Source organism: Polypterus senegalus, chromosome 3, assembly GCF_016835505.1.
Source record: "Polypterus senegalus isolate Bchr_013 chromosome 3, ASM1683550v1, whole genome shotgun sequence".
NCBI lineage: Eukaryota > Metazoa > Chordata > Cladistia > Polypteriformes > Polypteridae > Polypterus > Polypterus senegalus.
This window is the reverse complement of record NC_053156.1, coordinates 146,577,869-146,601,529: the sequence shown is the minus strand read 5'-3', so window position 1 is coordinate 146,601,529 and position 23,661 is coordinate 146,577,869. Positions and strand designations below refer to the sequence as shown.

The 23,661-nt window shown below is 35.0% G+C and overlaps 1 protein-coding gene across 1 annotated transcript in view; it reads left to right on the top strand.

The window, feature by feature from the left end:
- cfap61 (cilia and flagella associated protein 61) overlaps positions 1-23,661 on the top strand; it is a 337,473-nt gene that overhangs the window by 82,616 nt on the left and 231,196 nt on the right. Inside the window, exons 3-8 of the mRNA XM_039748028.1 lie at positions 701-854; positions 1,429-1,579; positions 2,539-2,615; positions 3,218-3,285; positions 3,369-3,486; positions 8,122-8,254. Of these exons, the coding sequence (XP_039603962.1) occupies positions 712-854; positions 1,429-1,579; positions 2,539-2,615; positions 3,218-3,285; positions 3,369-3,486; positions 8,122-8,254 (690 nt within the window). The 5' untranslated portion in view covers positions 701-711. The remainder of the gene's footprint in view (positions 1-700; positions 855-1,428; positions 1,580-2,538; positions 2,616-3,217; positions 3,286-3,368; positions 3,487-8,121; positions 8,255-23,661) is intronic.

Genomic DNA, 23,661 nt, shown 5'->3' with positions numbered 1-23,661 from the left:
GTACAGTGTCTACAATATATTGTTGGAGAACAGGCATGTTAAAGAACAAGACTTGTGCAATTTGTAGTAAGAGCTGATTATATGAACTAGTTGGTTTCAAGTAGTTTTTTAGGCATGTTCACACTGCTCCTTAAGCAATGTAAGGAAAACAGGAGAGCACCTACCATGGATTATAAAAATAATGTAAATATGTGTGATATGGAGAGCCATCAAAAGGTAGGAGTCTATACTGTGTGAACGTACTGTGTATACTATGTAATAGCCATACTATAATTGATAGTGAACATATTCAGAAGGATATGCAATCAAATACAGTATAGTGTATTTTAACTACATAGTTTATGAGACCAGAATACTAAAATGACTTCAAAATATTAAAAATGTGAATAATAAGCTGCTACTTATTAAATTGTAATTTTTTACAAAATCAGCAAAAAGTATCATCATGTACAAATGCAAAACACAAGAACAATTTTTGCAGAGTGTTTTTTCTTTTATCAGAATTTTCTTATTGATCTGCACTACTGTAAGTTGGGTTAGATGTTTTGCAGTGCTTATTATTGTGTTTTCATTCATGGTAAGTAAAGTGTTTTTCAGTGGGATTCAGTAAAGTTCACCTGATCTTTGAAGTGTGCTATTTTTTATTATGATGCTTAAACATTTAGATTTCCCATATTCATCTGCGTATTTTTGTTTTTAGAAAGAAAAAAAATGTCAGCTGTTGCATCTTTAAGTAGTACTGAAGAGGTGATCACCTCCAGACGCACAGAATCGCTCGATGCTCATGAAATAAGCAAACTGATCACTCCTTCAACCACAGGGATGTTTGGAAGAATTAATGTACTTTACTTGCTGTGAGTTTAGGTTTTTACTTATTTTTTAATCTAATAATACTAAAATGTAATTACAAAGATATGTCTCCTGGTGACACCAGGTGACCCTTGAAGTGAATATATTATTAGGGTGTTGCACCGTGTTAGCCATTATGAATGTAGAGAAAAGTCAAGCAAAGTGACACCTTTTACTGGCTAACAAAAAAGATTACAATAGGGAAGCTTTCGAGGCAACTCAGGCCCCTTCTTCAGGCAGTCTTGCCTCGAAAGCTTCATATTGTAATCTTTTTAGTTAGCCAATAAAAGGTGTCATTTTGCTTGACTTTTCTCTAACTTTTTTGTGAAATTTTCTTAGTATATATGAACGGATTCTATTCTAAATACAAAAAAGCTACATTCTAATCCTATTCAATGTCCAACACATGAAAATAGAGAGAGGCCTGTTTATTTATTGAACTTGTTAATGGTTTACATTTGATAATTAGCAAATGATTTTCAAAATACAACTTGTATATATTGCTATAGAAATGAAATGTTTGCTTAATTGGTACATTAATATGTTATGTTTATAAAATGTATCTTATTTACTACCAAGGGAAAAATCAAACCTAGCAGTAACCCTTGAAAATGACAATAAGGAGATCGTTGCCCATGCTGCATTTCTCGATTATCCCAATCACAGTCTCGCTGACCCTGCTGAGTGGGTCCCTTGGATTCAAAGTAATTACAAAAGTAATGAATACACTGTAAGTATTTATTTTAAAAAAAGTAACATTTATCCACATTTTTTGACTAGATATACTAATCAGGTCTAGAAATAGTACATTGTATCAGATATACAGTAGTATATTTTGAAGTATTTAATAAGACACTGCCTCAGGAGATTATAGAGGGAAAACTGGAAAATGTGGATGCTAATAAGAGTTAACTTACTATTACCACTAAGTTCTAAAAGCAAGCAAAAGAAAATTTTATTCACACATTTTAAATAAACGGCAGACTGAGCTGCTTATTGCAGAATGAATTTTGACTCTGATTATTGCTTGTTTACTTTCATGTTTTAATTTTGTTATTGATTATTCATTGATTTCCTTTATCATTCAGATAATAAAAGATTATACAAAATTGACAAATTAGCACAGATTATTCGTTGTTTTCTTGTTTGCAATTACATATATGAATTGTTGATTCATTTCTCAGGGACCTTTTAGCCATGTTCAAGACTGACATATTTAGAAAATGTATTTTGTAATAAGAATTAATTTTTTTTAGCTTTAAAAGTATTTTTTATGGTTCACCTCTATGTTTCCCTGTAACTACCTCACTCTATGCTTCTTTAAATGTTGTTTTAAAAAATATGGCTTTTAAAAATGTTATTTTTAAGGTGCTATATAAATAATAAATTATTATTATTATTATTAAATAACTCATCACAATGATCAAAGTACTTTCATGAAACAATTAACTCTTTTTATTATCAGTGCTTACCACTAGATGGCACTGATTATCTGTGAATTGTAGTTACAGTTTGGGTAATTTAGTTACACAAGTTTACTAGAACAGTGTCATTTTTTTATCCAAAGGGAACAAGTATATGTTTTTGACACAGCATTTCACTATATTATTTTCAAGTAGTAGATAAATTATTATACATCAATGGCTATTGTTTAAATTAATATTTGATTTTTTGTCATATATTTTGCAGCCCTTAAACACTCTGTTCATGCACTTATTTGTGGCACAAGCTGATTATGCTTTAGAAGGTGCTAAAGAAATCATCAGGTGAGAATTAACAAGGACTGCAAAGCACTTATTAATTTATATTAAAATAATTATAAATGTTTGTTAAAAAATCATTCAAATCTGATAAAAGAATATGAAGATCAAAGACAGTTATAATATTATGTAATATTTTAAGTTCTATATTTTCATGTGAATAATAATCGTGGGATAACGAGAAGTGGTTTACAGCACAGCACACAGACTGCCATTGAATGAAGCTGCAAAAGCTGCTCTTGAAGCAGTTGAGCAGGTGACATTTTTTCCCATAGTTGAGGCCCCACATAAAAAGCCTGCACTACATGTTTTTGTCATAGTGTTTATTATTTTGCTTTACTTTTACTGTAAATATTAATTTGTTTTTATTTTTATAAATTTTAAAAACATACTAAAGAATTACTACATAGTAATGTTTATAAGCTAGTAATCAAAAACACAAGATATATTCCATCTACTGATAACTGCTTTATTATATATAAAAGACAGATCTAGATAAGCAAATATTATTTCTTTGCATTATTTAAGATTTTATGTATATTTCACCATTTCCCAATTAAAACCTAGAAATTGATCATTCTCTTGTTGCTTTTTTTTTATAACTACAGAACCGTTTTCAATGCTGTCCCAGAACTACATTATATATTTCTTTTCATTCCAAGCACTGTTTCTTTAGGTAAGATTTTTGCATTTTGTCTTAAGGTGTTTTTTTTTTTTGTTAAAGCAAAAAAATTAACAATTAAACATTTTCATTTTAAGAGTCATCACTGGAAGCTGTGTTTGAGCCTGTCCTAGATCCAGAAACAGTGTGTCAGTACACTGCTTTTATTGCTCATCGCCATCTGCATTTCCCAGTACTTCGGGTCCGTAAGGCGAGGTGAGTGATGTTATGCACATTTCTGACATTAAAAAGGTTATAGTCATTGTACTGTTATGGTGGGAAAGCTGCATACTAAAATAGGTATTATTTAAAGCAACAAAAATCTAATTTTCTGAAGAATAAAAAAGAAATGTTTCCAATAAATCCATCAGTTAATTATGGGTCATGTGGTTCTGAGTCTGATTGGAAGCCTGTCTATCACAAGGTACATTCACACACACACTCATGTACAGTACTCTTTTTAATACGATGTGAAAACTAGAGTGTCCAGTCAAAAACATTCATTCAGACATAGCAAGAACATGCAAATGGCACACAGAAAGTTAACTATTTGCCTGCAACTTGTGTGTGTCAGCCAGATGTCCTCCGCTTACTGGGATATAAACTCTTGTTTTATGAGTTTTTTGTTGAGTTTTGAGTCATTGAGGTATGTTAATGTTACATTTGCTTAATATCTACTTTATTTTCTATCCCTATGCTATGTTACATGTGTTTTGCGAGTGATCCCCCCAAGAGGTGGGTGAAACTGCCAGAAACTGCCCTTTGCCCTATAAATATGGAGGATCCTGGTGGCTCATAATGCACTTGGGAGTTTTAGTGAGTTAATGTGTTTCTACTGTGCTTATTGTGATTTATTAGACTTTCAACCTGTTTTGCTCTGAATTTTGACCACTGTTTGGATTCCTGTATTAGGACTTTGCTTGCATTGAATTACCTTTCTGTTTTAGGCAACTCAATTTTGGGCTTTTGTGTCCTATGGAGCCTAATTTTTTGAAGAGTGTTTTTGTGAGAATAAACCATTTATTTTGTAAAGATTCTATGTGGCTGTTTTTATATCCAGCCGGGGTTTTTGACGAGAGTTCTCCTTTTACTGGGTATTTTTCGAAGTGCTTTTGGGATTTAGGTGCTTTAGGATTCCCAGTCATAACATAACCATAACAGCTCTCCTAATTTAAATATTCACATTTTTCATATAGGATAGGAAGTTTAATTTTTACCTATAGTATTTCCTTGCTGTAAAACATTTGGATAATTTTTTTCATTATTTACATCTAACTGTTGTTACTGAGTTGCAAAAGAAAGGGCTAAAACTTTTTTAAAGCAATTTACCAAGACAATGCTTTGATCATTTAATTTATTTTATTCAATGGGCTATATGCAGAGGATAGTGCTGACATACTTCCAGTAAAATCTCAGCACGCTCAATCACTTCCTTTCTCCATACTGTAGCTGTGATTTTTGTTTAGTGGCCAGAATGTCCACGAAAAAGAAGTGTAAGATTCAGTGTACAGAGAGCTGTATAGCTGAACATTTTTGTGTACGTGTATGTTCAGCTTCCAGTAAGTACAGCAAGGTACTTAATTTTCATACATTTCCCTTTGATGGGGAAACTCAATCTAAATGAATCATTGCTATCTGTAGAGAGAGTTTTACAGTTAGTCATCATACCTGAGTTTTTAGCCAACATTCTACAAAGAGGATTTTCATGAGGCACAGTATTAGACCTGGCTGCAGCTGTTGAAGAAGGGAAAGGATGCTGTGTTGTTTGAGTGGAACAATTTCTCCGTTCCACTTTCATGAAGGGGGGATTGGGAGAGGAGAAAGCGACCAATGGAGGATGACACACCAGATGAGGAGGATGATAAAATCCTCTAGGACCACGGCTATGCTTCAGCTCTGGATCCAGCTGTTGTTAACCTAGTGCTTGATGAAAACATGTCTTTCAGAGAGGAGATCCCTCAACTGAGAAAACAAATTGAGATACTTTCAATAAAGTAGTGGTTTAGTGTTTTGGCATTCACCAATTTGCTGGCTCAGACAGAGACATTTGCTTTTTTACAAGGTAAGTTGTCCAGAAGACTTACTGTATGCTATTACTTATTAAGCTTACATACATATTCACCTGTCCCTGAATAAACTTTAATGATTAAACACCAAAATTATAGCAAAACATTATTAATCTCATTTTACTCACTTAAAATATTAGGGATCACAAAACATGTGAACATGAAGCATCGAAACTCAATCTAGTTTCTGTAAATCCCACTACTTTCACATATTTTTACACACTGTAAATTGTGATTTATGTGATCTATCATACAAAATACTGTATATGCAAACCTATTATAGTATATATACAATAGGCTATTAGATCATATGATTAACAGAAACTTGACACACAGGAACCTGTCTCATGAACAAGCCTGCACTGAACCTGCAGGAGAACTTATGCACAAACTGTGAGGCTTTTGGCTTTTCCTCATTGATCTGTAACACTGAGCTGTAATGGTAACCTCTCCTTTCTCTGAATCCTTGTTTGAAACTGAATTTGACAGAGCTGTTAGGAATCTTGTAACAGGGATTGACACACATTAGCAGTATCACTATGTTAACCTTGACTTGTACACAAACATGCTAATACACCTGGATCCTACCTTTGTAAATGCAGATATAGCTTGAAACGTATAGTTTGAAGCCTTTCTCCTTTTTAGCTCCTGATGTGTGGCATAATGTGTGAATAATGTGACTTACATTGTCTACTGTAAGTCTGGGCACTTTTTGAAGTGATCAGGTGAAAATACACCATAGCTGGTCTATATTGATATTAGGGCCAAAAATGAAGTAGCAGGCTTATGTGGAATCTGGAAGAAAGTGTGCATATTGTCAATTAAATTCCAAACAAACTCTAGAAAAATAAAAAGCACTACATTTCAAAATGCAAATCTTTAAAGAGAAACAGAAAATTAACAATTACCAGCATGTTACCAAAATTAGCTATTAAATAGCCCTCAGATAAGTTCAACACCTGAGGGCAGCAGCTTAATTCGAAAGCTCTCCCAAATGAAAAATTAACATAATAAATATGAATTAAGTAACACATCATAATACTTCACTAATACAGAATTATGCAATGTTCCTGAAATCAAAGAATTAATGAAAAGTAAAATAAAAGCATAAAGGTGAAAACAATTAACAAAGATAAAGAAAAAATGGACAGAAAAACATTCAAAAAAGAGCCTCAGTTAAATCTAAACATTGTCAGTACAGTGCCCATAGAAATTTTTCATATACGAATATTGTCATTTGTATTACTTGATGGCAGCAGGGTATATCAGTTGCTAATTTCTAGATTGGATTTTTTATAATGGATTTTAAAAGTGACAATAGACTGGAAATCTGAAAGCTGAAAAATTCAGGATTGTCTTTGTTATGTAGCTTTTTTATCTGGGTAGCACAAGGAAGTAGTCTAGCTTGCAATACATGTTTTGGAAACCTACTTTAAGAAAATTGCAAAAAGCATTATGTGTCCATCTTTTTATTATGAAGAATTTGTTTTAATCCTAATAGAACAGAAGAGTCAAATCATTCTAAAACTGACACAATATTAGCCTGCAGATTTTTTGTGATAATTTATTTTGTTTCCAGAATCATAATTATATAAACATCATTGGATTAAGAAAATATAGTATTTATTTTCATATGTCATGCTCTTATTTCCTATGTAATTTCCAGGTTTTCTTCATGTTAATATTATCTTTTTCTACTGCAGGACCTTCAAATATTTTACAGCAATATACATTAGGAAATACTTTCTTCTTTGTACAGAATTTCTATTTTCTTCCTTTTGACAAAGTATGTGTTAATATTTAATTTATATGTCCAGCTGCTACAGTTCACCTATCACAAATATTTGTAAACTCAAAATGAGAGAACCATGTACCAAGACAGGATAGTTCCCTCTCTTAAACAGTTGAAACAAAACCATTCTGCTGAACACATCCTAGGATTGTTACTTTAGAGTACCGTAGAGAATTGCCTGTAGACTCTAAGGCTATTGGGTTACTTTGCTACTTTTTCACTTGAAGGTTGCTTATATCAAACACCACAGACAATAAAAAATATAAAATAAATTGTCTGAAATATAGAATGTTTGTACAATGGCAAGTTATCCTTCAAGGAATTTTCAGTCAAATTTAAAAGTCAACTATGATGTCAGTAATTCATAGTCATATAAAGACAGAACTGCAAATAATGAAACTGAATAAAATAAGTAGTGCTCCCCGCCTATTCACTTGCTTTTGATTTGTGAGTGAGAAATAACAAGTGGAAACTGTAGGTTATAGTGATCCCCCTAAAAATACAAAGAGTTTCTTTAACATGTCAGTAGATTATAATAAAGTAGATAGTGTATGTAGAAACCCTTGTTAGGTGTTTCATGCATGACCACAAGATGCAAGAATGACTGGGCTCTGTGATGGAATAGACTGTTGGTTTTTATTTCACACCTGATGCTGCTGCGATATTTCTTGACCCCCACACAATAGGCTTGAATTGTACAAAGTGGGCACAGAACATTGATGGATATGATTGGATTGTACCAGAAGGACAAGCTCCATGCTGTAGGTTAATGTAGAAAATAATGCTACTTCAGAAATACAGCAAAGAAAAAAAGAAAAAAATACAATTAACAAAGTAGTTTAATGACAGAAATTTTTCACTTTTCGAAAGCTAGTGATATTTTCCAGGAATAATTAAGTAATTGTATAATTAATTGTTTATATTTTTACTTCCCTGTTAAATATGTTAGTGCATACATAGAAAAAAACTGAGTGCATACTAATTTCATTTCAGAGTTGAAGACCACGATGATCTCATTCCTTTGTTCACACAGTATAACAGTGATCTTACGGCTATGTATGGAGATTACTTTCTTGCTGAGCTGATTGAAGCACAGAATGAACAAAACCATGCTGTGGTGTGTGAGGTAAGCGTTGAAATAATCTGCATCCTTCAGTTCAACAGCTTATATGATGTTCTATTTGGTGTCTTTTTATATTCTATCAAGATTTTACTAATATCACTGTCTTACTAAAGCTTAATGATGCTTTTCACTAACATATAGTATATGCTTAGCTATAAAAGCATAAGGAAAAAGACAAAATAGATTTATTTTTCACGACCTCTTTATTTGAATGTGTGTTCTTACTCCTACTTTGTTGTTGGGCAAGATTGTGGGGGTACAGCGGCTGTGGGGCATCTTTTGGTGAAGAAATATTCACTGATCTTGACTTTGCTGATGATGCTGTGATCTTTGTGGAGTCAATGAAGGCTCTGATTGGGGTGCTTGAGGGACTTAGCGAGGAGTCAGAGTGCGTTTGCTTGCAAGTGTACTGGACAAAAAACAAGATCCAGGCCTTTAATGACCTCTTTGGCACAGCCATCAGCAGTGTGTTTGTCTGCAAAGGGAGTGTTGACCTTGTCGTGAAGTTTACTTATCTTGGCAGTAACATTCATGTCTCTGGTTACTCTTCCTATGAAGTCTGTAGACTGATTGGGGGAGCATGGGAGGTGATGAGGTCGCTATAAAGGGAGGTTTGGTGCTCCCGATATCTATACAAAAGGACGAAGGTCCAAGTCTTTAGAGTCCTGGTTCTTCCTGTCTTGTTATATGTTTGTGAGACATGGACACTATCCAGTGATCTGAGACGAAGACTGGACTCCATTGGTACCGTGTCTCTCCGGAGAATCCATTGGGTACCGCTGGTTTGACTTTGTGTCGAATTAGCGGTTGCTCATGGAGTCCCGAATGGGGTACATTACCTGCATTGTGAGGGAGCATCAGTTACGGCACTATGGCCAAATGATGCGATTCCCCAATGGTGATTTAGCTTGTAGTATCCTCACTGTTGGGGACCCAAGTGGATGGACCAGGCCAAGGGGTCGCCCACGTAACAACTGGTTGCGGTAGATAGAAGTTAATTTCCGGAGTGTGGGACTGGACCGCATGTCTGCCTGGGGTGTTGCCAACTGGGATCCCGAGCTGTTTCATTGTGTTGGAGGTGCTCAACACACTTTACCAGTGCATGCTCCCCAACTTGACTTGATTTGACCTCTTTATTTTGGTCAGTTTTTCATACACTACTCAAATTCTGTTTTTTTTTAATATAGGTAAACAACAAAATATATGGTTCATTGGAGATAAGTTGAACTGAACTTTCATTTATTATTTATTTTATGTCCTTCAGTAAATTACTTCATGTACGGTATGCTGCACTGGATTACTCTGAGATTCTACATATAGGTCTCTTCTGCAAAAGGAAAAACTGGTAAAATGCAATTTAACATTGAAAAGTTAGAGACAATATATTGGTTACTAAACCTTCATCATATGTTTCGTCTTTTGTGCATATTACTAATGCTTATGGTAACATGCAAGTAGTCAAAGTTATTTGTTTCCCAGTATTGATGAGTAGAAAAAAACACATATGTGCATTGTTTAGATTAGTACACTCCCCTTAGAAAAAAGTTGGTGATATTTTCTTACATTTAGCACAGTCTTTGTCTCATTATCTTTACTGCTTTCCTAGCACTTCAACAAGGTAGGCAGGACAGACCAGGCTTTTGTGTCACCAGCAACAATATGTAGGTTCTGCTGTGGAAAGCCAGATGCTGTCAAACCATCTGAAGGATGTAATTCTTCAGACACATCCTAAGTCTACTTGTGATTCTCCTACCAGTAGTTACACTGAGGACATTTCCAGTGAGAGATGTCATTAAAGCGTCCTTGCCAGATGCCTTGAGAAGTTAAAATGTGTTTTCTAGTTCTGAAGCAGTACTTGGTTTACTCCGACGTCCTAATTAGATGTGGACATATTAATTTTATTGCTACTTTGAACTTACAACTGTAGGTGTCAGGAAAGGTAGTGGACATTGTCTAAAACTGATCATGGCTCCCAGTTTATTTCCTGTTTTTGGCAAATCCATTTCACAAAATTATGAATAAAACTTATCTTGTTATCATCCCAGGACAGAAGGAGAGGTTAAATCAGGAACTGAAGAAATATCTTGGCTGTAATAAAGATCAATTCTTCATCTAACTGTAGTGCAATTATTTCTATAGTGGAAGAAATACTTATAAATCAAGGGCCAAATAGGTGTCTTCCAGTTGATAATGTTTATGGTTAACCCCCACTAAACTTAAGATGCTTCATCCATGTTTTCTATACCGTGTTTCTGAATAAAGTAAGGGATGTTTGTGTCGCAGAGAAAGACAACCTGTTAAAAGCCAATGCCTCTGGAAAAAAATGCAGATTGTAAGTAATACAGTAATACATGTAAAGTTTTACCAAGATACCTGGTTAAGCAGAAAAGATGGATCTCTTCAAGAAAGTTCCAGTGGAGAGTTCCGTCCTGGAAATTTGCTCCTAGATATATTGATGTTTTTATAATAATTAAAAGTGATTTTGTCAGTTAAATATAAGATGGTGTTGCTGATTACTGCCAAGTTTCATCCTTGTCATATTTAAAACTCATTTATTTTAGTCCTTATTCTTTACCATTAACAACACAACTCTCAGTAACAATTAGCAGAATATGAAATCTAGCAAATAAGTTCATTGTATGTGTTTCTGTTACAGACATCATATGCAAGCAAAAAATTAGTGGAAAAAAAATGTTTTTAAGGAGTTTACTGGTTAAACTCATGCAGATTTTCTGGAATTGAATCTAGTTGTTTCCCTTATGACTTTGAATTTAGTGATCCTTTGTGACTACGATACAAGATCATTAATTGTTTCCAATCTTTGGCTTTGTCAGTCTTGTCTTTAGTAAAGTCTGTGCCAAATGATTAAGAATATTTATTTCATTTTGCCTGTTGACATTTGTTAATCTTTGTAAAAAATTACTTGGGGATACTTATAATCCTGAAAGTGAAGAGTGATGAATATACAAGAATATTGTTTAATAAAAGCATTTTGTCGCACTAGAACAAATGACATTACTCTTTAAGGAAGCATTTTAGAACAAGGATGAGTAATCTTATAGAAACTATTTAAATTAGAAGTTCAGAAGTATATTTTTGGAAACCACAATGCCTACTGGTTTTCACAATAGTCAGTAAACTTTGTTGTTGTAGTAATTTATTTCTATATAAGATGAAATTTCAATCAGTTAACCTTCTATTGTTATTTTAATCTTAATCTTGAGTATTGTAATTATACATCATTTCTTATATGTTTAAATCATATTATTTGCTCTTTTCCCCCTTTAATTAAAAGAACATGTGATATCTTTAGTTAATGAAAATCACATTTTTATTGCATTGTTAATTTCTCAATAGTGTATGTTCTAAATTAGATTTACACAAATGTATCTGTAAATGTTGCCGAAGTAATGGGATTCTGGTGGAACATTTATTAACACTCTCCTAAATACAATATGTCGTAAGCAAACAGTACTTTGAAAAAGTATTTACCCAGAACAGTTATGTCATTATGCCATTATTCTTTAGAAATGTGCCACCTCCAGAAGCCATGAAAACTATTAATGTTTTTGCATAATCATTGCAGTGGCAGCTGGTGAAAAAAATTTGGCAGTGGGGACAGATTTTGATTGGATAAACTGAAGCACTTATCTATTATATAGTACCTTTCATACTCATTTATTAAATAGTGCTTTTCATGTCTCTATCTATCTATCTATCTATCTATCTATCTATCTATCTATCTATCTATCTATCTATCTATCTATCTATCTATCTATCTATCTATCTATCTATCTATCTATCTTTCCTCACCATAGTGCCAATGCACATCTTGGCCTGTCCAGTACTAGACCCATAGGATAAATCCAAGCTAAAATGTATTATACCCTTTCCACCATGCTTCCCAGTCTGATGCTAGCTCTCCCATTTCTACTGTGTTCCAAAACTTCAGTCCATTACATCCACAGTCTCCTTGTTCTTCCCATAACCTGCCCTGTAGATATGAAAAGGAACAGGTGCACCTGCCACCCATATTATATACTACACCTGTCTGTAAATAGCCCAGTCCTTTGCCAATTTGCCCAGTGCCCATTCTACCAATACCCAGACCATATTGTCCACATCCTTATTTCCGTAATCTTCCAGTACATGCAATTTCATCTGACATATAACAAATCCATAGCACAAGTCCAATCCAAATCTCATTCTGCTTCTGCTAATAGAATGTCCAGTCCTTGGCCACGTCCACTGTATTCCATAAATCACTAGTCCTCTTATTTTTCCTCACATCTTGCATCCCAGTTTATCATTTACCACACCCACGGAGTCATTCCTACTCCAATTTTATTCAATACTTGCTGGCAGTCCACCAGGCTTATTTCACCTGGGAACAAATTCATATTTTAAGATCCACAGTTCCCCCACATCTTAAAAAGTAACTCGGCCCCCACCCTGTCTTGTACTACACCCATAGGACAAGTCCAGCTTAAATCTTATTTTGCCTTTATGCTGAGAATAGTTGTATTTCCTTGAATATAAATTTTGCCCTCCTTTCTTTCAGGCTTGAAATTTTTCATTTACTTTCAGATAAAATTGAGTCATTTCATTAAGCCTGCCAAAATAATTAGCTTCAAACTATTGTCTGTGCCAATGTTTCCAAACCTTTTTTTCTGTAGTGGCACACTTTTTGTAACAAAATTCATCGCAAGACACTCCACTTTTTACTAAACACTGTGGAGGTTGGCCCCGACACAGACAGGCAGATACGTTTATTTACACTATTTACAAAAGTCATAAGTGCCACACAAACCCCACAAGTCCCCAAAGTCCTGGCCACAAAATGCCTTTCATCCTCTTCAGGCCGCCTCCTTGCTTCCTCCAGCAAGCTCAGTCCACTCCACTCCCGACTCTCGCCTCGAATGAAGGGAGGCTGCCCCTTTTATTCACACCTGGATTAGCTCCAGGTGCTTCTCTGCAATCACCCACCAACACGCCCCCGTGTGGCAGAAGTGCCGGCTGTATCCCCGGAAGCACTGCGGGTGTCCCTGCTCCTCTTCCCCCCCAGCACTTCCTGGTGTGGCAGAAGTGCTGAGGTCCAGGGCTCCAAAGGCACAGGGGCGTCCCCTGGCGGTGACCATGGGCCCCTACAGGGTGCAGCTTCAAAGCTCTGTACCCATGGCCCCCAAAGGAACCAGGGCGGTCGCTCCCAGATGGTCTGGGGAAGGCGCAAGCCCTCCTCCGGTCCTCCTGGGCGTTCCGGCCGGGTCACCACCCTAACCACTTCTGACAACACAAAAAAATTATGTCTCATACACATGCTCAACTGCCCGAAGGGTCGAGACTACTGGAGAATCCGGTAAAAAGCAGCTCCAAGACCAGTGTTTGCGGATATGGCACTTAGTGAACGCTTTGGTGGCATCTCCAAGCTGCTTTGCCCTTTTGCCTGCCCCTGTCTGCCTTACAACTTGCATGCACACTATCCACCAGCGCTGTGAGACTTGCTGGCAACCATACACCCAGGGCAGATGGACCCCAACAGCTTGGTGACGTATCTAAAGTGCTCTAAATGCTGTGTCTGCAACATAGTGATCTAGGAGCTGCTTTTATGCCAGCTTCACCAGGAAGACCTATCCTCCTCATATAGATCTCAACCACCTGCGCAGATTGTCCGTCTCAGGTTCACACCCAAGTGTGCCACACTATTATTTCAATGGCACACCTGGGTAGCTCTCATTGGTGCACCACTGTGCCATGGCACACTGTTTGAAAAACACTGCTGTGGATGACTACTGCTACTTTCATACTGCTTGAATTTTTCAGAAAGATGTTTTATGTCTTGTACCCCCGTTCTTGTCCACAATGCTTTGACACTGTGAAACAGCAAACAGAGAAAGCAAAATAAGGCATTGCTTACATCACACTCAGTTAGCCAACTCCATTTGTTATAATGAGCAGGAAAATGTTTGTGTGTAAGTCATTTTTTAAGTCTGGTTGGTTCAGTCCAAGTTCCTTTATCTTCTTTTTTTTTAAAGGAGTGATTTATGAAGGGGTATTTCATGAGCGAAATAAGCAAAATTTCTATGATTTCTTAACTTTTGCTTGAAGTTGCCTTCTCTGTAAAGTCGTGCTTGCTCATCTGTAGTTACATTAATGGCAGGTGTGAAATGTGAACCATTGGCATTAACTTGAAATAGTGCTTCAAAGATTGTCCAATCATATTAGATTAAAAAAAATACTAATTCTCTGCCAATTAATGTGGGAGTGTCCGGGATGCAGAGTTGTGTCAGGTCACCTGCTTGCCAAAAGATCAAGAACTTACATACTCTCATTTGCAAGTGCAAGTTGGAAACAATTTTTAATGGATGTTGTCCTGTACTGACTCCAGGCACCTTGTGCAAATAAACAAATATATTTAGTTATTATTATGCATTACCTAATTAATTTAAGTAGAGTTTGTAAACTATTTGGAGGGGGGTGGCGCCCCAGTGCCCCACATTACCCCAGATTTTGATTAAACTAAAATCCACATTCAGACTGGATCACTTCATTTTAAGCAAATTCAGTATTTCTCAGATAGGGTACTTTAAATTATTATATTGCTGAAACACCCTTTGTTTGTGTTTGCTAGCAGAGGGAGCTCATCTTTTTATTACATCTTTTCAGTACTGTATACCTTTTTATGTTTCTGTCAGTTATTACTAGTGAAAAGTATTTCCATGACAAAAAGCTACCCTAATCCTTCTTTATTGTGTACATGTTGTGACTTGACTTTCGTAAAGTTGTTGATTTGTGCCACACATATCTTTATATATAATACGCTACCGTGGCTGTTCGTTTGTCTGTCCAGGATTTTAAATCACCTGTAGCTTGCAAACTGTTTTACCTATTGACCAGAAATTTGGTACACATATACTACGTGATGTCTACTATCCGCTTTCAGGGTGAAGATTGAAGTTATTCCTCTTTTTATTTTTATTATATTTTTTTATTGTAGAATCAGCTCTCGGCAGCGGCCAGCAGGGCGGCTGTGTGGCGCATGCGTACGGGCATGTTCTCATCCCTACCACCTTCGCCGTTACTTCCCCTACCTCTTCATATGTTAAATCATTCTTGAGGCAGATTGAAGACTTAAGTGCTAGCTTTTTTGCCCCTCTTATCCTTCTTGTACTATGCTTTAGATACATTTTCATTAATCAAAGCTATAGCTAAATCATTCAGAGCCAAAACTGATCCAATAGAACATTCCAGAAAATATTCCCTTGTTGTCTGTCATCCATGATCTAGATAGCATAGTTGTAGTTGTGTGTTTTTTTCCACTTCTGTTAAATTAACTTCACTAAACAGAGATTAGCTATACTATAGTTTATTATACAGAATGATTGTATTTATCGTGTCAGAATAATATATGATAGGTGAAGCGGTAATTTTTCTCACAATAGGAGTCCCTCTGAAAATTGTGAGATTTCATAAAATAAAATTACTTGCAATCATAAATGGGATTATTTTTGATACATTAGATCAATGAGGAAAAAACTTGTGTAAACATGTTTCAAATTTGTCATCTCACAGAACAATCTTAAAAAAGCTAATGGGGGCTGCATACTTTTCAGAACTCCAGTTTACCATTAATTTTGATAAGGAAATAATAATCATGCAAAGTATAACTTGGAATAAGCAGAAAACTAGTATGAGTGATTGAATTTCTAGATCAATTTTGTGAATTATACAAAAGATAGTTATCTGCCTGCGGTGGGTTGGCACCCTGCCCAGGATTGGTTCCTGCCTTGTGCCCTGTGTTGGCTGGGATTGGCTCCAGCAGACCCCCGTGACCCTGTATTCGGATTCAGCGGGTTAGAAAATGGACGGATGGATAGTTATCTGCTTCATTACAATTGTATCAATGGGCCTTATGTACAAAGGGTGGGTACGTACAAAAATGTTGCATTGCTCATTTCCATGCTTAATTTAAGTTGTATTGTATAAAAAATAAACTTGCCGTAAAGCCACTCACATTTTCACGGCAGACTCACACCATGCATATGCACTTTTCAGCTTAGTTTTGCAAACTGGTGACACCCAGCATCAAACCAATGCTACTGTCTTTGTGGTCTTTTTTAGGTTCACATCCATGATGCGAGCTGTATCAAATTCACCAAAATTAATTGCATATCGTTTATAAATTTAAGGCATTTGACTGCAATCATTCTGTAACAATATAATGGTGTACAGAATGGCCAAAGTTTTCCAAATACTGTAGCTTCTTTAGCATTATTACTCTCTGCCCCTCTGAGAGTATTTTAATGCATTGTATCTACTTGTAGTATCACAGCTACACAGCAGCTGATCAGAAAGCTGTACAGCAGGTTGTGTTAAGAATGCAGAGTATTACACAGTTACTGTTTCCCGTCCTGGAGGACATTTATAGTATACACTGCCTCAGGAAAGCCACCAGCATCTGCATGAATTCTACTCACTCATGCTACAGTCTATTTAAATTTCTTACATCCGGCAAATACTTCAGAGTCTTTCCTGCATGGACCTCAAGGCTCAGAAATAGTTTCATCCCAAGAGCTATAAACTTACTCCATAATTCCATCAATTGCTATTGGCAGAACTGTTTGCACTTATAATTACAATTACCTTACTGTAAATTTGCACTACAACTGTAATATTGCACAACCTGAGCCACTTCATGAACCATTTGCACTATATGTAAATCTAAATTGTACTTATGCTTTCATATTGTATATTTTTAATTGTTTATCATTTTTAATCATTTTATAGGAAACTAGCTGAAATACCCAGCGTTGCCCAGGAGGAAAATAAGGGGTTTTTTTTTTTGAAAAAAATATAATAAAAAAAAAAAAAAACACAACTTTAAAAATAAAATAAATTAACAAACAATGAAGATTCACTAATGTGTATGTCTTGTATTCTTATATGTATGTTATCATCCAGTTGAGGCTCAGAACTGGCCAACTTTATTTAATGTCAAAAGCAACAGGAGTGCAGTGATGCTCAAACATAATGAATGCTGGTAGTGACCTCCAGTTCGCCCTCTGGTGGTCATTCCAAGTGTCAACTGGATGATAACATGCATCCAAGACCACAAGATCACCCCCCCACCCTACCCAGAAGGGGGTGGGTTATGGCTGATTTCACCCTACAGCATTTTTAGTTGACCAATGAGAAACATGTTTCCTAAATTTCATGAAAATCACTCCAGCCTTTCGGACGTGATGCTGGAACATACATACACACATTGACTTTTGAATATATAGATTAGTTTATGGAGGAGATGCATGCTGAATCTTATTGTACCATATAATGATAATATAGGAATTCAATTCAATTCAATAGAAGAGAGTGCAAATTTACAATGATCCCTGGTTTCTAAGTCAATTTAGATTTCCAAGAGCTGGCCTCTTGAAGTTGTGTGCTGTTAGAATACTAGGATGTATACTTGATTTCATTTCTATGATGAAATGCATTAAAGTATGTATATTACATTTTACAGATAAACTGTCAACTTCATTTAAATAAGTTTTATTGTTAATAATTAAAACATATGGGGGCATTGCGTTGCAGTGGTAGCAAATAGGAAGATGCTAATTTTGTGGTGATTGGTTAAGTGGAAAAAGAAAACAGTAGAACTGGAATTGGTTGTTTGTATGTTTGAGAGAGACATCCATCCATTATCCAACCCCCTATATCCAAACTACAGGGTCACGGGGGTCTACTGGAGCCAATCCCAGCCAACAGAGGGCACAAGGAAGGAAACACTCCCCTGGCAGGGCGCCAGCCTACTGCAGGGTCCGCCCACACACACTCCCACACACCAAGCACACACTAGAGACAATTTAGGATCGCCATTGCACCTAACCTGCATGTCTTTGGACTGTGGGAGGAAACCGGAGTGCCCAGAGGAAACCCACGCAGACACAGGGAGAACATGCAATCTCCAAGCAGGGAGGACCCGGGAAGCAAACCCAGGTCTCCTAACAGCGAGGCAGCAGCACTACCCACTGCGCCACCGTGCTGCCCTTGAGAGAGACAGTTCTATTAAAATAAAGAAAGCTCATCCAGAAGAACATCCATTAAATTCCCAGGACACCTTGCCACAATATCTCTAAAAAAATATTGCAAAAGCAGCTATACATTCAATGCAGAGAACATTTATGACAGTTATGACAAGGCTGCAAGAGGCTAAATGTATGAATAAGTATCCCACTGGTTTAATTGAAATAACATGTAAATGTTGGGTTTGTGAGCTGGTGGTTGGGGACACAAGCACAGAATTTAATAGATGTTCTTCTAAGCAATGAATGAAATGTATTCTGTGTGGTGATCAGTGGCTGCTTGCTCATATCAGTATAAGAGAAATCCTGTTTAAGATGCACATACCGATTAACAACTGGGTCGGGGAACACATAGAATATGAAGCATTTAACATGCTGCTTTAGTTACAATGGGGTTTGAGAAACTTTAGTGAATTCAACATCAATTTTAAAATGAAGTTTACAATGTTTAATGAGAAAATGAGATAAAAGTGGAAACTTCCAGATTAAAGCCACCAAATAGTACATTTTTCCTTGCCTATAATTCACTGAACAGGACCTAAATTTCGTATACACTTAAATTCTTCTTTATTCTACATGCTTTTGCCATTGTATTTTAACAAAACACTGAATGGAAGTGGCTATTTATATTGATTTACATATTCAAATATGAAAAAAATTCTGAGAGGAGTCGGGGTGGGGCTGTAGGCACGTACATGTGAAATTCATGTTCATTGGGATTTATAAAGGGGAAGTGTGTGGAACTTTGCTTACATACAGTTTTATGCATTTGAATTTTTTTGTGTATACGCACATTTCCAGTTTTGTCTGTACACCACATTTTAGTGTGAATTCTACAGTTCTGTGAATGATGTTATACATGAGTCCCAAAGTCCACAAAAATTGCTAGTGTGGTCTTAATATATGTTTAATTCAGACAAGATATTGTTAGAATTATTAACTCTATTTATTATTATGGAGGTCTATATACTATTAGTACTGAAATTTAGGGTTCAGATACTGAAAAGTAAATAATTGAAGTGGTAAAAAGGTAATTTAATTTTAGGAATAATTTGGAAAATTAGCACTGTGCTATAGTGGCAGGATGTTTTTGAACAAAGATTAAACTGAAATGTGTAGGAAATATTTCTGAATCTTTAAAGTTCTAGTGAGTAGAATCAGAAAAGGATAAAATTAAAACAGCTACTTATATTATAAATACATAGGTGAAACTTGAAGCCGTATGCATTAAGGGCCTGAAAGAGAAAACTGAAGTAACTGAACATTTATACAATTGCATCAGCTATCAATATGGTTCAAGTAACTCACATAAATGAGATGCACAAACCTGGAAATCACTTGTAGCTAGTTGACTTGCGAAGAAGAAACCTCACAAACTCGCTTAACACCTTCATCATCATAAACTAATAACAAGATATTCTCTTAACAAAATCAGTAAATCAGTTTTTATGGATCTTACACAATTACAAAATTTGCCACTAAAATCATCCCTTTTTGATTTGTTTTTAGTAAAATGTATCAATTTATTATTCAAGACCAGGTCCATCCCAATTAGCAATCAGGATTTTCATTAATGAGATCATTATGGCACTTACAGTGCATCTTCTCACATAGTGAGAAAATTATGAGCTTCTTTTTTCTAGTAAAATGACACATTTAGTTAATAACCGTGAGCTGCACAGTATCATGAATTTAAATGTATTATTATGAATTTTGCAGTTTATCTGCTAATGGGTTCATTTCGTCAATCTTATTTTCTTCAAACATCATACAAGGTAACACTCCTCTCCCTAAATGCTCAAAAGCACTTTTTCCAAGACACAGAGACATCTGCATGAACTACTATTTATTTAAGAGCATGTACATGTTATTTAATGGAACAGGTTTCATGTTAATGTAATGAACTCAAACTCATGTCCCTTGTACTATTACTCCATTTCTTTTAGAAGGTAGAGCTCTATAATATTGCTTTTGGTGAAATGATATTTTCTGATGAATTTCATAATTATGCATTTGAAACAATAAATGCTAGACATAATTGAAAGGTATATCATATATTTCACCCATTTGTATGAATCTTAAATACGTTATATGCTCTATTCAAAAACATTAATGGACTTAGAAAGAACTTTATACAAGTGACAATGTAATTAATAACAGAAAAGCATAACTTGCCAATATTGCTAATATTCATATAGTTGCTTTTGTCTTGTTTTTTGATTGGGATAGATTCACATTTCAAGAATCAGTTTTAAAATGTACAGAATCTTTTCCCTGCATTTGAACAAAAACCTCACTAAAACAACATAGGAAAATGCCTTCTTTGCCATGTTTTTGGTGAATCTTGGACTTTTTTCCATGGCATACGTACTTCATTAGGATTATTAATCAGCCATATTGACTGAAAGTTTACGTAAATATCAGGTAACAAGGGGAATGGCACTTTTAGTTTTGTAAATGGTAAGGCAACTTGTTTTGTTTACAATTAGAGCCTTGTATTGAGGTGGTTTCATTGAATATGTCATAGCCATGGAAGCCTTGTCTGCCTGTGTGTCTGTCTGTCTGCCTGTGTGTCTGTCTGTCTGCCTGTGTGTCTGTCTGTCTGTCTGTGTCTTATTAGCTGAGCGCTACATCACAAACAGATCAAGGTAAATCTAATTCTCATGTTATCATAAGGCTTTTCTACTGCAAGCATTTGTAGATAGTCAGAAAGTAACCCATCCTTCTGCGCAAGAAATACAGTTGAAAATAACTGATGAAATACCGACTCTTTGACAAGAACAAATGAAAAGATGTTAATTCATGCAATTAAACAATAAGTAACAAATGAAATACAACAAAACATTTCTTTAAATAAAAATGATTACCATGTACATAAATAATTAACTTCACATTCTGTATTTTTTTAATATTCCCCATTCCTTATTTTTTTAACAGTATGGTATAATGATGTTTAAAAACTGACAAACATACTAAATAGCTTGAGAGACCACATAAACAGCAATGCTTAGGGAACTGGATAATGTAAAGAATTATCTATTCACTTTCAGTGATATCAAAGTTCATTGTGATGTCATGATGAGCCTTGAATGGCCCACATATGCATTAAACTTTTGATATTCCATATCAGATTATTGGTTTATGCTTACAACATCTCTTGTACTGTACATGAAACAATATTCTTTGAAGGAATTAAAGCACACCATTTCCTCTGTTTACACCTCACAGAAATTGCCAGATAAAGGAATGCATTCTTTATTTGGCATTGTTATGTAATCACCCACTTCCCACATCAGTATCTTTACATGCTAACTCACTGGAACAATATAAAGTCCCCAGCAAAACATTTAAACATTAAAAATAGAGACAAAAAAATTACAAAAGACACAAAATCAGCAAAAAGATTTGCTCAACTGGCCATGAAATCTCACAGTCCCTGGAATCTTGTGGTAAGTGCAGTAATTGAGGAAAACATTCTAATGGACCAGGAATCATACCAATGGCTTCTTGAACTGCAGGGCTGATAGTAAAGCAATGTTGAGGTAGTCACTGAGGTGATTGTCATCTTCAGTTTTCTCTTCAGTCTCTCTGTTGTATTGGTATGAATATTGCATTCATTAGTCAGTTTCAGTACAACACAACTGAATTAGTTAACTGGGACCCCCTTTCAATCTAAACATGTTTTAGGAGCAATATGGAGCCTTAACAAGAGTTCAATACATTATGTATAAACCTCTGTCAAACACTACAAAGGTATGGTTTACTCATTTGACTCTCTATGGTTAGTGTCAGATGCATGTTTGAGAACATCCACATTTATTTACTATATGTGTTTTGGAATTTTTTTTTACTTCCATTTTTTAATAATTTTTACTATTACACTGATGATGACACCACTCCTACCATTTTTTGAGTTCCTTTTTCTATGGTTGCTGCTATTTTCTACATTATTTCCATGGAGACAGCCATATTGTTTACAGGAGTGACCGTTTTTGGTAGTATTACACAAATTTTCCAGCCTTTTGTTGATCCTGTCCCAATTTTTTTGAGACATATTTTTGAGACATCAAATTTAAAAAGAGCATATATTTTTCAAAAAAACAATCAAATTTCTCAACTTCAACCTTTGGTATGTTGTCTTTGTATTATTTTCAATTAAATATAGGGTTTACATGATTTGCAAATCATCACATTCTGTTTTTTCTTCATTTTACACAGTGTTCCAACATTTTTGGAAACGGGGTTGTAATTTTAAATGCTATCAAGCAGATAATGTAATAACAAAACCAGAAACATGTAGTACCCTGTATTGTGAAATAGAAGTTAATTAGCTTTCAATATTATTTTGTTTCAAATCTCAGTTTTTATTTTTCTTTGTCAATTTTTCTTTAATATTTATCCCATTACCAGTTTTTAAATATTTATATGTCTGCTTTTTGACAATACATAACAAAATGTTGAAAACAATAAAAAGGAAATTAAAAATATTCTGACAAATTATTTTAAAAGAACATAATAATATGTATTGAAAAATGTAGATTGTTCATTCTGAGGTAGCTTATCAACCCATTTTTCATGTAATCAATGAAAGCGATCATAGCCAAGATTTAATTGTATCCAGAATGCTCATCTTATCTTGTGTTTTGGTAATCTAAGTAGCATTTTGTGTCTGTTGTCTAAGACGGGTAATTTGTTAATACACATCAAATTGTATTTATCTGTTCAGTCTGAAGGTCTTTATCAATAATGGTCTGATATTTTAATAATTAATCTTTTTTTATCCTTGCATTTATGTTTTGACAAATGTGTTTAATTTTTAAAGGTGCTCTTGTATCATTCCTGTTTATTGTAATATGTTTCTATTTTGGTACTGGTATCTAATCCAAAAACTAATTGTTATAAATCTTCTCTCCAATTTGTGCTTCCACCTGCTGAATTTTATATGCTATCATTAGTTTATTGAAAAATGAATTCTCATTTTAAAATTTATATGAAAGGTATAACAAACACATCCAAGAAAGAGAATACAGTTTTCACATTACTTAATGTTCTCAAACCCACTTAGTCTATTCAAAGTCATTAGAGTCAGAATGCAGTTATATAAAGTAAAAATCTTGAAAACAACTCAGTTGTGCTTATCGAAGTACTGTATGTCATTGATAACAATTAGTTTTTTTGGGAACCTATCTGAACATCATTTTGCACAATGTATGAATCAACTTTTGACGGGGTGCCACCAGTCCATTGCAGTGATGCAAAAAGTCTAGATATAAAACAAGGTTAATTTTCTGTTCTGTTTAACTGGTAGGCTTCAATGAAATCTCACATCCC